Source organism: Oratosquilla oratoria, chromosome 5 (genome assembly GCF_046742065.1).
Source record: "Oratosquilla oratoria isolate Oo_2021 chromosome 5, ASM4674206v1, whole genome shotgun sequence".
Taxonomy (NCBI): domain Eukaryota; kingdom Metazoa; phylum Arthropoda; class Malacostraca; order Stomatopoda; family Squillidae; genus Oratosquilla; species Oratosquilla oratoria.
This window is the reverse complement of record NC_134781.1, coordinates 55,936,057-55,951,915: the sequence shown is the minus strand read 5'-3', so window position 1 is coordinate 55,951,915 and position 15,859 is coordinate 55,936,057. Positions and strand designations below refer to the sequence as shown.

General features: G+C 40.0%; 1 protein-coding gene across 3 annotated transcripts in view; it reads right to left on the bottom strand.

Moving 5' to 3' along the window:
* Positions 1-15,859, bottom strand: part of LOC143025504 (uncharacterized) — a 67,816-nt gene that overhangs the window by 38,613 nt on the left and 13,344 nt on the right. For 2 of the 3 annotated variants that reach the window (XM_076185270.1, XM_076185271.1), the window contains exons 4-7: positions 4,954-5,109; positions 4,510-4,575; positions 3,998-4,171; positions 687-1,743 (exon numbers count right to left, since the gene is read on the bottom strand). In XM_076185270.1, coding sequence (XP_076041385.1) covers positions 687-1,743; positions 3,998-4,171; positions 4,510-4,575; positions 4,954-5,109 — 1,453 coding nt within the window. The remainder of the gene's footprint in view (positions 1-686; positions 1,744-3,997; positions 4,172-4,509; positions 4,576-4,953; positions 5,110-15,859) is intronic. The other variant, XM_076185272.1, reaches the window with a different exon arrangement.

The following is a 15,859-nucleotide window of genomic DNA, read 5'->3' as shown; positions in this document are numbered from 1 at the left end:
ATATTTCTTATCTATTCATTGTTGATGAATCATATCTGGTCCAGAAAAAAAAAAAAAAAAAAAAAAAGATTCAACATCCCTCCAGGTTTCTGTGCTGCTTATATAATCAAGTGATTCCTTTTCTCATCTTTGAATATTCTTATTTTGCTCCTACTAAAAGTTCAACCTCATTGCATTCTGATGGTAAAATGGTTATGGCCACACCCATACATCCATTTTACAATAGGCAACATATGAAAGGATAAATAAATAAGAACACACCCTATGCCTAAAGTTCTCTTACAACTTTGGCAACTCCTGTGCATAAATCCATACAAATTTTGTTTATAAAACCAATGATCTGCAAAGTTTATTCAATAAACGATTTATTAAAAAGTTTACAGAACAAATATATTGCTTGAAATTGTTAACCTTAATCATGGTCTTACAATAACTTTGAAAAAAACATGACAATATAAACAATGTAATGTAAAAGATGAGATTCTGAATGAAAAACAAAATGAAATGCATTCTAAGCACAGTCCAAAGTCCACAATCTAGGAAATTTACAATGCTTTTCCTTTGAACTCCACTCAGCACAAGATACGCCAGCTGACAATACACCCCTGTAGTTCTTGCATCACAATAAACACTAAAATGGACACTGAAACAATGACCACTGGAGCCAGACTGGGCTCTGTACTCACCCCTCTTATTTGGTATCACAGATGGTTGGGGCAGATTACCCATATAGTGATCACTGTCATCAGAATCTGTTTCATCCTTGCCTTGGGAAGATCCTGATGTAACAGTGCTGGTTGTAGCCAATACTGCTGTTGTTACCACTACTGGTGCTGTAGGCAACGGGAGAATTCCAGTTCCCTGTGGCTGTTGAGGTGGTGGTGGCTGCAATGGTGGCTGATGTGGTGGTGGCTGCAACGGTGGCTGATGTGGTGGTGGCTGCAACGGTGGCTGATGTGGTGGAGGCTGCTGAGGTTGCTGCTGCTGCTGTTGTTGCTGCTGCTTCTCATCATCCAGGGTACTGTCCCTCGGACGTATATGTTCCCTGTTTTTCTTTTCCTTGTTTCTAAATGTTGATGCTGCTGCCGCCAGAAGTGGTGTCAGCAGTGGATCATACATTTTGCTATTAGGTGAAGGCTTCTTCAGTAAACTCGAACTAGAGCTTGAATACTTCTCCTTCTTCTTTTCCTCCCTCTCCTTCTTCTCTTTCTCTCTCCTTGCCTTCTCCTTTTCTTTAATCTTATTTTTCTCCTTTTCTCTATGACTTGACTTTGACGACCTCAAGCTACTAATGTGACTTCCACTAATATTGCTACCGATATCCTTCTTTGCGTCCTTTGCCTTTGAAAGAGACAAAATTTCTTTCTCTTTACTTTCTTTCTTGATTCTTTTCATGTCCTTAACCTTTTCTTTTTCATTCTTTTCCTTTTCACTAACTTCCTTGGAATCAGCCTTTGCCCTTTCCCGTGAGCTGCTGCGCACTGCTGCTGCAAGACTCTCTTCATCTTCTTCCTCTTTGATGACATCTTGGGATTTGACACTGGCAGGTGTTCCTTCAAGAACAACTTTGGGGGAAGATGGCACCGGTGCAACATGGTGTGGTGGAAGAGTAGAAGGTGGAGGAGGCAGAAGTGAGGGGGCAGAGCTAACTGCACCAGCTATTCTAGGGTCCCTGGAGGAAGTGTTCCCAATCACTTTGGGAAGAACTTGTGGAACACGACGAGGATCTACATGTATATTTCCCTGTAAATGGTGTAAATTACATTAATTTTTAGATAAAAAATTATCTTCATTTTATGATAAAGAAAAATATGAGTAAGAAGATGAAGAGCAGGGTTACAAATATTAAACAAGCAAGTCATAATACAAGTGAGTATACAATTATATATATATATATATATATATATATATATATATATATATATATATATATATAAGATCCAAGGTCTTAATGAAAGGGTATCATCTGATTCCTACTTAATAATGGCACTCATAATTTGTGACAACTCTTCATTTAACAATGTGTAAACAGAAATCTAAAATAGTTAACCTACTCTTATGAACACTGAAAGAAGCATGACTTGCCTGACAATTTCACTAGCAAAGTCCTACTATAGAGGAAGTAAAGCCCCATCTTAGGAAGACCCAAAATTTTGTCGTTCTACCCCACCACAGAAAGTTGTACCCAGCGTTATTCATAAAATGAAGAATTCCTGATGGAAAATTTTTAAGCATCACAAATGGAAAACACTGACCTCCCATCACTTTTAAGAAATATACCTTTCAAGGCTTCAATGATTTGTGCATTATTATTAACTTACTTATTAAGTAGGGTGGCCAGCTTGGAATACTTCACATGGGGTTATGACTTTTTTAAACAAAATTTGGGACAGTTAATAGTCAAAAGCAAGCACTCACCCCACACCCATCCCATCCCACTCTTAAACCCTCCCCACCTCAGTGTTTCTACATTCTTAGTATTCATGAATTTGATTTTCAACCTATATTGATAGCAAAATTTCAGAGGACAAAGGCATAACCTCTATTATGTAGAAATCCAATGATAACTAATATCTATTACAATGATCTCGTTAGTTCTTCAACCGACATAAAAAAAAATATATATATATATATATACGCACATACACACACACACACACACACTTAGACAAAATGTAGTAGAACATTTGTAAATAATAATCACGAAGAACCCACAGTTGGAATAAAAGGAAACTTAGAAGAAAGTATAACTTCTATATTTCGGCTAATAGCTACAGCCCTCTTCAGGAAAGTACAGGTTATAGTTAAGCTGTACTTTCCTGAAGAGGGCTATAGCTATTAGCCAAAATATAGAAGTTATACTTTCTTCAAAGTTTCCTTTTATTCCGACTGTGGGTTCTTCGTGAATATATATATATATATATATGTGTGTGTGTGTGTGTGTGCACAAACAGTAATAATTTGTGAAGTGCACTGAGGTACATGTACAATACTATGATAGTACATTTTTTTTATAACTATCCACCACCCACAACAGCACTACTTTACTCCAGAATGCATGCAGGCACACATTGACACTGTTCAATGCCAACAGCAGGTTAGGTAACAATTCAAGGGTTGAAGTAAAACTATCCTGTCTTTTTAATGGCATAGATTGTCACAATCTACTCGTAATACATTCTATGAGGTATATCTTTTGCTAAAAAACCACGCAGGGTATGCAATTAGGAACATCCACCACCACCATTCTATAGAACCCATACAATTAGTTAACAAAGGTCCAGCAGGTCGGGCCAAGGACCTACAGAGGACCACTGGGAGCATGCCATTTGCACTCTGCATGGCATCCTTCTTGCTTTCAATTCTGTTAACCCCTTACATACCGGATGACACTTTTTCCTTTTCTACCTGCCATTAGGCGATTTCCATTCATTTCCATGGCACCACCTTCATGGTCAAATTTCCAGCCTATCTTGAGTGATCCCTTCTGTTAGGTGGTCACTATTTCACTTTGGCTGGTGCCAGGCTACTCTATTCATATCTGCAGCACATCCTCGGTAGTAAGCGGGTTAACTGTGCTAACCTTTCTTGATATCCACCATATCCCACACATGTGCACTAGGCTCATCTAATGAACTACAGAGATAGAACCCTCACTGCAAGCAATTCATGAATATCTGCCACCACAAAGTTATTTGAGTTACAAGTGAAGAAAGTTTTGCCCAATTGAAAAGCATTTGGAGACCATGTTCCCTCGTCATTTGAAAAGTATTTGGAGACCATGTTCCCTTGCTAAGTCTACAGCATTCTAGCACATCTTAGTGTTTGTCATATCTACTTGTAAAAGCCTTGAGCAAGAAGTCAGAAATATATATAAAAAAAAAAAAATAAATAAATATAAAAAAAAAATTAGTATAAATAAATCAACTAATACAGCAGGTGGACCACTGAGCAAAGCAACATTAGTGCAGTGGAACACAAAGGGCAAAAGCTTAACCTGAGAGGGTTTGGGCTTCTTCTTTTTCTCAATCTTGTAGGAACTGAGGAAAGCCGCCCTCCGCTCACTTGAAACACTGGGGTCCAAAAAGGAAGAGGGGGAGGATGTTGATGAGGTTGGAGTAGAGATGGTGGTGGCAGTGGTAGTGGTGGTGGTGGTAGTGGTGGCAGTAGGCTATTGGCAGCAGCAGAACGGGGAAATGGGATTAGTTGCAACAAGGAATCATTGGCAGATCCCCCTTCACATTTATACCCCAATTTCCTCCTTTATACTTGACTCTGAAGGACTACCTATTTACTTTACCACTACTGACAAGTACAACTTTCAAATCACAGAATCTGGCTATTAAGAGGGAAGAACCTCATTTATCGAATGACTTAATCCTGAATAAAATGGCATAGAACAATTGTAACATAGTAAAAGAACTATCACATGTCTATACTCTTTTCAATTCTACATTTGAGACTCTGAAAACAAAATTATCAAGCAGACTAAAAGCTCTCTACACTTACCCTTGCCTTTGTTTCTTGCTTTACATCAGGCTTGACCTCAGGTTTAATTTCCGATTTGGTATCAAGCTTGGGTTGTTATGAAATGGAAAGGATGTGTTAAAATAATGTAAAAATAAATCACAATATATATAATTATAGACTAATTCTGATTTACTCCCTTGATGAAGAAGACCTTGACTTGTACACAAAATTTCATTCATGAAAAGACCTGAGAAGGAACCCATCTAAATACATTTCAAACCCGTTCATATTTCACGTCAAAGTATTACATATCCTGATAATATGCAAATTCCAGAATGATTTGGGAGGTAAAACTCCTGATCCAGTCCCCTAACTGACACCATGCACCCTAAATATTTTCACACAAAATTGGACTTTATTACAGTCATTGTCTCAAGGTTACTCAGGCCAAGCTAGGAACCATATTCATTAAATAAATAGTACCTTTTCCAGCTGTAGGAGTTGTAAGGCCACTTTTTTCTTTTCTAACTCAAGCAACTGTTGGTGACGGCGTAGGAATTCCATCTCATCCAAGTTAGGGGGTACGGCAGTAGAGCTTGATGCTGATGTACTGGGTGTTGGAGGGGCACTTTTCTTTGTCTAAAAAGGAAAAAATGAACACGTTTACTCTTACTTGAAGATTTGTTGCTATCTTTTTTTTGAGTGGGACTTGTTTATTTATTTAGATTTTTTCATATAATTCATTTTAGTTTGTATACTTCATTTACAGATTAGTTCTTGATTCTGGTTCAAAGGGTTGTTCTTTTGTCTACTACATAAATCAACTAAAGTGAATGAAAAGGAAAATGATAAAGAACACCAGAAGCTGCGAGAAGTGTAGGGGGTGGCGATGGAAAAGGGCAGCAAATGGCAGGATGAAGAGGCAAGAGCAGTGGAAGAAAAGTGTATATGAGGGCTAGTTGCATGGTAGAACAATGAAAGCATATGATAGGTCCATGAAGGATTGAAGAACATACCAGGAGGGTTTGGGGGGCATGTGGAAAGGATGAGTGAAGGAAGACTAGCAAAAAGAGCATGGAAATCAGAGGTGAATGAAGTGAACTGGAGGGGAAGACTGAGAATGAGATGAAAGGAAGGGGTGAAGGTGGCCCCAGGTAAAAGGAGAATGGCTGTTGGGTAAGAAAAAGTAAGGGCATGACATAGATGCCAAATCTGGATGGCTGTGAAAGGAAAATAAATTTGCCTAAAGGCACTTTCTCCTCATCTTATCTATTAAACATGTAAATGAAGCAGTGGGGGTAAACCAGCCTAGTCTCTTGGGCACTGTTATATCTTGCTGCATTGCTTTAGACCAGTGGGCAGTACCATCCCTTCGGGGTAGTAGGGGGCTACAGGAGGGCATTATGAGCAGTTAATATATACATATTCTGACCCAGGGCAGTGGACAGGATGCAGGGACAACCCGTCATCCAGGAGGCGCCAAGATAGGAGGGAGGGGAGGGTGGAGGGGAGTGGAATATATGGGAAATGAAATGGGTGGGAGTGATTTCTATGCCTTTTTCTTTTTGGCTACCCCCCCATGTAAGGGGGGAAAAGCCTTTGGTATATGTATGTATATATATATATATATATATATATATATATATATATATATATATACACACACACACACCAAGAGCTTTGCCCCCCTCATAAGTGAGGTTCAGTCAAAAGGGCATATAGCCACTCCCCTCCACCACCCTTTCCTCCCTCTCATATTAGCACCTCATGGATCATGGGTCATCCCCGTATCCCACTAACTACTCTGGGTCAGAAGCAATGTAGCAAGAGAGTACATCCACAGCAAGGCTGCTTCACTTAATCCCTTACTTGGCAGACAAGTAAACTCATCTTCACCCAATTTTTCGTCCAAACATAATGTTTTAAGGACAGGCTCACACAAGTATAATCATTGAATTAGGGCCCTTCCCAGCCACCAATGAGTACTCGATGAATTGTGCATCTGGTAGCTGTGTATCTTCTGCCTCAGGATACATTTGTTAGTGATAAGGTATCAGTCAAATGATGCAGACTTGTTACTTTTGAGCACACACACTCACTCATTTTATATATATATATACATACATATACCAAAGCCTTTCCCCCCTTACACGGGGGGTAGCCAAAAAGGCATAGAAACCACTCCCACCCATTCCATTTCCTATATATTCCACTCCCCTCCACCTTCCTCCCTCCCTCTTAACTTGGCAACTCCTGGATGACGGGTCATCCCTGCATCCTGTCCACTGCCCTGGGTCAGATGCAGTGTCACAAGACACAGCCACAGCAAGGCTGCTTCATAAATTCGGCAACCCCCTCTCCCTGTCCCCATCATGCAGAAAAAGAGAAGATGGTGAGAAATCCCTTTGGGCTGCATCAATTTTTTTCTCATACATACTTCCTCCTCCCCCATCCCTTACCCACTCCCCCTCATGCATCACAGCATCATCCATACACAACCCTTCTCCATTCACCCCTATCTTGTCCTCTCCCATCCTTCCTCCACAGACATTCCTCTTTTGTAATGCCCCTTTCACCCCATCCATCCATCTCATCCTAGGACATCCCCTCATGTTCACTCCTTCCACCTCTGCATTCCACACTTCTTTTACTGATCTTTCTTCATTCATTCTTTCCATGTGTCCAAACCATCCCAATACCCTTTCATCAAGCCTATCTCCCAGCTCCCTTTCCACATCACTGTGATACAAAATGCAAAATAACCACAGGAGAAGGGAAACTTGTAGAGTAAGTACTTTCGTGTATTACATCTTCTGAAAGTACTTACTGTCTACAGGTTTCCCTTCTCCTGTGGTGATTTTGCATATATATATACAGTAAAAGCCCTGGTATCCGGGCTTCTTGTATCCGGCACTTCAAATAACCGGCATATTTTTCACGAAAATCGAAAAATTGTGATTAAAATCCCTGCGCGTGGTTGTAGTTGCTCTCGCCGCCACCAGGGCTTCTCAGTCCCATTCACTTCTCCCGCCACGTGTTAGCCACCTCCGTGCACATGTTAGCCAACTCTATTTTATCATACCCAAAGTTGAGAAGAGGAAAGTGTGGTGCTTTCACTTAAGCAGAAGGTGGATATATGTAGAAGATTGAAGAAAGGCGAAAATAGAAAAATACTAAAGGAAGAATACGGCATTGGGTCGTCTACCATTTACGATATCAAGGCCCAATCCAAAAAACTAAGAGTTTGCGAAGTTGAGTGACACGCCTGAAGCTGCAGAAAATCGCCACACGCTACAACATAAACGTGTGGAAATGCTGGACAAAGTGTTGTACGAGTGGTTTTGTCTTAAAAAGTCTGAAGGTGTAGCTATATTAGGCCCAACGCTGCAAGAAAAAGCCAAAGATTTTGCTGAAAAGATGTCAATTGGAGAATCGTGCCAGTTCTCAGATGGATGACTTAAAAGATTCAAGAATCGCCATAGAATACGTCGTCTTGATGTGTTTGGGGAAGCAAAATCTGCTGATTCACCTTTTGCAGAGGAGTTTATAGACAGGTACGTTAATTAACCTGTGCCTACATGGTAAAGATTCGCATCTCATATCTCAATTTATTTCTCGCATACACGGATGCATAGTCCATATATATATATATATATATATATATATATATATATATATATACAGGTAAACGTCGACTTACGATGGTCGCGACTTACGATTGTTCGACTTTACGATGACGACGACGATATGATAATTTAACCCCTTCCATATGGTGCCGCACACGTAGGCGTCATGAGGAGCAAGTGGATTCGCGACGCTGCCATATCGGCGTCTTGATTATATTTATTGTAGTCGCCCCTGTGTTTTTACATTCTCTCAAATGTGCATTGAATCCCATTCTCTGTGGTTTTCAAAATTCGCGGGTGAAAGAGAGAACGATCGATATAAGCGGTGACTATATTTTATGATGCGAGTATTAATACGTCACGTCGTATGGCTGGCATTTGCTGCTGCCCGCGAGATTTAAGTTCCGTACTGAAAATACATATTATAGTGTTTGAATATGGTAAAAAGGATAAAAATAATTAAATAAACTACTGTACATGTTTAATAGGCTATATTCAGTATCTCTGGTGGTTAATATACAGGTAGGCTAGGTACAGTGACCACGGAACAGTGATACACAAATTGGGGATCGACTTACGATGAAATCGTCTTACGATGGCTCTATCGAAACCTAATGCCATCGTAAGTCGACGTTTACCTGTATATATATATATATCCATTTTTTTTTTCCTCCTTTCCGTCATAGGTTTGCAAAATTGGTTGCCGAGGACGATCTGCAATCGGAACAGATCTACAACGTTGACAAGACCGGCCTGTTCTACTGCTGTCTACCGACATCTACACTAGCCAGTGAAGCAGAGGAAACCACCAAAAGATTCAAACAAAAAAGGATAGACTGACGGTGTTACTGTGTACGAACATGGCAGGGACCCATAAAGTCAAATTGTGTGTCGTTGGAAAATACCGGAAGACACGTTGTTTTAAAAATCTAATATACTTGCCAGTGGATTATCACGCACAAAATAACCCATGAACTGGCTCAAGCATGTGTTTGTCCCATCAGTGAAAGAAAATCAAAAAAAGAAAAGACTTCTAGAGGACAGCAAATTTATTCTCCTACTCGACAACAGTAAAGCTGAGGAACTGAGCAATGGAAACATTTTTATTGTGTATTTACCGCCGAACGTAACAAGTGTGATCCAGCCCATGGATGAAGGAGTGATTCAAAACTTTAAAAATAATTATCGGAAAAGTTCTATGCGCAAACTAGTTTATTTTGAGGACGGTAGCATTTCTGAATTCCAACGTGGGCTTAATGTTAAAGATGCTATTTTTATGGAATCGCTAGCTTGGGAGGATGAAAAACAACAAACTCTAATGCGATGTTAGAGAAAATCATATCCGCAAATAATGTTTGAAGATCAGGAAGGGAATAAGAAATTTGAGGGTTTTCCATCGGCAAGAAAGAATCGGTGGTGAAAGAATTGAAAGATGGGTTGTTGCGTTTAACTTTGCATTAGTGACGAAGCGATACAAGTGTGTGTAGATATGGACAGTGACCGAGCAGCAACATTCTCACTTAGTGATGATGAAATTTTACAATCACTTCCCGATGAACACGCGAAAACGACAGAGGCAGATAGTGAAGAAGACGACCCTGAGATGAAAGTGTCGTGGAAGGATGCAGCGAAGGGTCTAGCAGTGTTTGTGAAATTTGCAGAACAGTGCACAAACAAATAGGAAAAACTTCTAAGCAGAGACATCATATGTTCTATGAAAGTTGGTATAAAAAGTTTAGTGAAAGAAAACTCGAGTGTAGAGGTGAATGCACCCTCTCAGTCACCAACACTGAACGCGGCCATTCACAACTCCGTCGTAAAATTATCAGATGATGAATTAGATAACTGGTAATGCTGTGATGATTATAACTGATGTATATTGATTGGATTTACTCTATACTGATAGAATTTACAATATATACATATGTGGATGTGTTTATTATTAAAGCGAATTAAGATCTTTTAATAAGTAAAAGAACAATGTAAATAAATTATTTTTTTAATATCCTTTCCCGTATCCGGTACGTCTTCGGCCCCATTGGTGCCGGATACAAGAGCTTTTACTGTATATATAAATTATGCCCAGATGTCGAACTCAGAAGATAAGAGTGAATATGAAGCTTCAATTAGATATTAGAACTTTGATATATCAGATGAGAGTGCAAGCTCACTGACGATGGCTATTCTCTCTCAAGTGAGGAGGAGGATTTACAATGCTGATGTTGACATATGTTGGAACAAAACATGCTTCCTCGACCACCATGTTTCCCATATACTGTACTGGGAATTCCAAATTACCAATTGTAAAATAAAATAACATAAAATAAATGTGTAATCTACTTTTACTTTTGACTCCACAGTTGGGAAAGTCAAATAAAAAAGGGAAGATGAGTTATCTCACTTTTGCCAGATATAGTATCTTCAAAATAAAATTTCAAGTAAAATATTGGTAATGAGAGGTACAAATAAAAGAGAAGAGAAGTAAAGCATAAGATAAAGGAGGCAAATAGGAGACCACATGTGAAATGGGGTAAGAGTATGACAGAAAATTTTGAAAGTAACAAAAAGATGTCTACCCAATATATAGCCAACAACACAATCACCCCTTCATACTATGTCCTCTTTGCATCCAATACAAGAAGCCTATTTTTCTTAACACTTTTAAATCCACCCCAAAGGCATTTAATGCTTCTCTTAATCTACAATTTACCTCTACCTCCACTCCTCCCTTTCCTGCCACATGCAACCCCAAATACCTAAATCCATCCACTTCCTCCAGCCCCTCTCCTTTAAGCTTACTTTCAAATTACTGTTATCCTCTCCCTTTGTACATTTGATCAACTTGGTTTTACCCACATTCTTCAGCTTTCTTCTATTGCATACCTTCCCAAACTCTACCACTAACTCCTTCAATCCCCCTGACCTTGCCATAAGCGCAGTGTTGTCAACAAACAATTTGCTCACCCTCCACTTTTCTGCCCATTATCCTCGCCTTTATGCCCCACACCATCCCATCCCTGTACACACTGAAGAGCCAGGGAGACATGACATATCTCTGATACACTCCCACCTTCACCTCAAACCACTCACAGACTACTACTCTTAACTGTCCTCAACAGCTCTCCCCCAATCCCATATATTTGCAAAACCTCACACACACATATATAAATATATATATATATATATATTCGATGTAAAGGTGGGACTTCGTCAAGGATGCGTTATGTCGCCCTGGCTGTTTAACTTATATGGATGGGGTGGTGCGAGAGGTAAATGCAAGGGTAGTGGGCAAGGGATTGGAGATGGTTAAAGAAAATGGAGAAAAGTGGGAGGTGAGCCAGCTATTGTTTGCGGATGATACTGCGCTTGTGGCAGGATCAGAGGAGGGATTGAGGAAGTTGGTGGCAGAGTTTGGGAGAGTATGTGATAGAAGAAAGCTAAAGATAAATGTGGGTAAAAGTAAGGTGATGAGATGTACAAGGGGTGAAAGTGGCAGTAGACTGGAAGTGATTAAGGGAGAGCGACTGGAGGAAGTGGATAGTTTTAGATACTTGGGTGCAAATGTGGCAGGGACAGGTGGAGTGAAAGTGGAGGTAGAATGTAGATTGAGAGAAGCGAGTAAATGCCAAGGTGGATTAAAGAGCGTAATGAGGAATATACATTTGGGAATGAATTCTAAGAGGAGACTGTGTGAAGGAGTGATTGTGCCAACAGCACTGTATGGGGCAGAAACATGGAACATAAGAGAAGAAGAGAGGAGGAGTTTGAATGTGTTTGAGATGAGGTGTTTGAGAAGTATGATGCGGGTTACTAGGCTAGATAGCTTGAGAAATGGGGAGGTAAGGAGAACAGGGGTGGAAAAGGAGTTGGGAGATAGGGTTGATGAAAAAATATTAGGATGGTTTGGACACATGGAAAGAATGAGTGAAGAAAGACTAGTAAAAGAGGTGTGGAAGGCAGATGTGGAAGGAGTGAACATGAGGGGACATCCTAGGATGAGGTGGATGGATGGGGTGAAGGGGGCTTTGGGGAAGAGGGGAATGTCTGTTGAGGAAGGATGGGAGAGGACAGAAGACAGGGGTGAATGGAGAATGGTAGTATATGGATGATGATGTGATTGCATGAGGTGGAATGGGCAGAGGGATGGAGGGTGAGGTAGTATGTGTGAGCAAAATTTGACGCAGCCCGAAGGGATTTCTCCCCGTCCTCTCATTTTATGCAATGGGGGGACGGAGAGGGGGGGTCGCCGATCTAATGAAGCAGCATTGCTGTGGATGTGCTGTGTCTTGCGACACTGCTTCTGACCCAGGGCAGTGGACAAGGTGCAGGGTGAAGGGGTGTGGAGTGTATTCAGGGATGGAATGGGTGGGAATGTTTTTATGCCTTTTTCTTTTTGGCTACCCCTCTTGTAAGGGGGAAAAAGCCTTGGTATATGTATGTATGTATATATATATAAATCTGGTTCACATAACCCCTACCTTTCCTAAACCCACACTGCTCCTCACCATTTACTCTCTTCCTCTCCTAATCCTCTCAATCAAAACCCTTCCATAAGCTTTCTCAACTACACTCAACAAACTGCCCTCTGAAACTACTCACATTTACCCCTTTTTCCTTGTAAAATGGAACTATACAGGCACTTCTCCAGCCCTCTACACCCCCCTTTGACACATTAAACAACCTTACTAGCCAGATCACTATTACTGATCTTCACACTCCACATGACACCCATCTAACTTAACTGCTCCCACATTTCAATAAATACTTGCACCCCATCTTTTCTTAATCATCCTCCATTTTCTTCATCCAGTCATTTTCTTAGCACATCCCTATTACCAACCCTCCCTCTCTATCCCCCTCCATTTAGCAGCTTCCTTAAATACATTGCCCAACCTCCCCTTACCACCACCTCTTGTATCTCTCCATCTGCACCTTTTACCTTTTTTCTCTACTTGATTCACCTCACCCTTCCTCTTAACTTCCTTCTAAAATATCTTTTTATTACTTTCAAAATTGTCATACTACTCCCCTGCCTTACATCAACTCTCATCTTTACCTACTTATCTTGTTTTGCCTCTCCCGTTTTTCCTTTGTGCCTCTCATATGTTTCTCTCATCCTACTTTGCATCACCCCACCACTCACTACCCTTCCTTCTATTCCCTCCTATCCCCTTTGTTCCAATAAGATGCCATCTTTGCACACTTTGCCACAAACCTTCCCAACTACACTTAACAACCAAATCCTTCAGTTAGGCAGGTACTATTTAGTACATACTGAGATGTATAGAATTGGCAACTTCACACTGTCAATTTTCGTAATAAATGCACGATACAAAATGTGGCCTAGCAATAATGGTGTGATGGATGCTTACTAAAACATGCACCAAAACAACAATAAATACCACAATCACATATTCCCCATGAAATTATAAAAAAAGATACCTAAAAAATAAATTTACCACATAGCAGAGATATTTGCCAAAAAAATCCACAAACTATTTATAAACACATTTTCCGAAAGTGTCAGACTATTATGGATGACTGTACATTGATTTGAAACATCATAAATGTAAAATCCCTTCACTCTCTGAAATTCTAATGAACCTTCCCTGTAAAATATGACCTTGTTCAACCTGTGAGGTGCGAAAGAAAGTCTACAGATGTTCTACAAAACGTTTTTGAATCAAAATAAGCAAGATTTGTTGGTTTTACATAATTTTGAGTTGATGAGAGAGAGAGAGAGAGAGAGAGAGAGAGAGAGAAGAGAGAGAGAGAGAGAGAGAGAGAGAGAGAGAGAGAGAGAGAGAGAGAGAGAGAGAGAGAGAGAGAGGAGAGAGAGAGAGAGAGAGAGAGAGAGAGAGAGAGAGAGAGAGAGAGAGAGAGAGAGAGAGAGAGAGAGAGAGAGAGAGAGAGAGAGAGAGAGAGAGAGAGAGAGAGAGAGAGAGAGAGAGAGAGAGAGAGAGAGAGAGAGAGAGAGAGAGAGAGAGAGAGAGAGAGAGAGAGAGAGAGAGAGAGAGAGAGAGAGAGAGAGAGAGAGAGAGAGAGAGAGAGAGAGAGAGAGAGAGAGAGAGAGAGAGAGAGAGAGAGAGAGAGAGAGAGAGAGCATTTTTTCAGACATTCTGCATGACATCCGTCCAACCCAGTTGCCTTACCTGCTCTCATCATCTTAACAAATACCTTCACTTCATCTTTCCTTGTTTCTCCTCCATTTCCTCACTCATCACTGTCATTTTCTTAGCGCTTCCCACTGCAACTATCTTTCCCTCCCTATCATCTTTCACATTTAGCAACTCCCTAAAATATTCTGCCCATCTTCCTCTTACTGCTTTCTCTTCCATGATCATATCTCCATCTGCACCTTTTCTTCTCTACTTGATTACAAAGGATTACAAAGGCGGAGCATGCTGACAGGAGACCTTTTGGTCCATAACTAGGTCAGATGCGAAAAAAATACATAAATGATAAAAAAATTGATAAAATAAAATAAAAATTGTAATAATAATAATAAATAAAATAAATAATACATAGGTATAGTTAAATGATAAACAAACAGGTAAATAGTAAATAATAATCAACTGACAAATAAATAATAAATGGAAATCAAGCAAATATTCAATAAACAAATAATCCAATAATACATAATAAATGGCAGTCATTACAGCATCTTGCTTAAATGTTTATCTAAACATATCTTAAAGCTTCGAACTGAATTACACTGCACTGCCTCTGCAGGACATTTATTCCATTCATTAACTACATGGTTGGCAAAGTTGTTTCTACCCACTTCCAAATTAAATCTATTTCCTGACATTTTGAGACCATTATTTCTCGTCGGATTCTCATTCAGTGTAAGAATTTTGTCACTTTTGATGTCAATCCCCTTTAGAATCTTAAATCCCTGTATCAAGTCACCTCCGAGTCTACCCTCTTTTAGGGAAAACAGATTCATATGTTTTAGTCAATTTTCGTATGATTTAGTTTTGATATTTGGAATCAAAAAGCATAAATACACGTGGGAGAGGGTGGTGGAGGGAAGGGTGGTAGATAAAGCATTAATGGATTATGTAGTGGTAAATAGGATTATGATAGAAAGAGTTAAGGATGTACATGTGCTAAGGGGAGAGGGTGGGGGAATATCAGTTCATTTTTTGGTGGAAGGTAAGTTGAGAGTACAGGATAGATGGAGAAAGAGGAAAGGGACAAAAGGTAGGGAGGTTCTTAGAGTGAACTCTTTGAATGAAAAGGAAAAGGAGAAAGTACGAAAAGAAGCTGAAGGAGGAGTGGGAGGGAGTGAAGGATAGAGTAGTGCTAGGTGTGGAGGAGGAATGGGGATGGTTCAAGGAGGGAGTCATAAAGTGTGCAAGGATGGTGTGTGGAACAAGAAGGACAGGAGGAAATAGAAGGAAGGGTAGTGAATGGTGGGATGGGGAAACAAAGAAGGTTGTAGAAGAGAAGAAGCGAGCTTTCAGATTGGTTACAAAATAGGACGAGGGAGTCATACGAGAGGTACAAAGAAAAGAAAAGAGAAGTAAAGCAAAAGGTAAAGGAGGCAAAGAGGAGAGCAGATGTGAAATGGGGTATGAGTATGACAGAAAATTTTGAAAGTAATAAAAAGATGTTTTGGAAAGAAATTAAGAGAGGAAGAGGAGGTGAATCAAGTAGAGAAGAAAAGGTAAAAGGTGCAGATGGAGAGATGATAATGGAAGAGAAGGCAGTAAGGGGAAGATGGGCAGAATATTTTAGGGAGTTGCTAAATGTGAAGA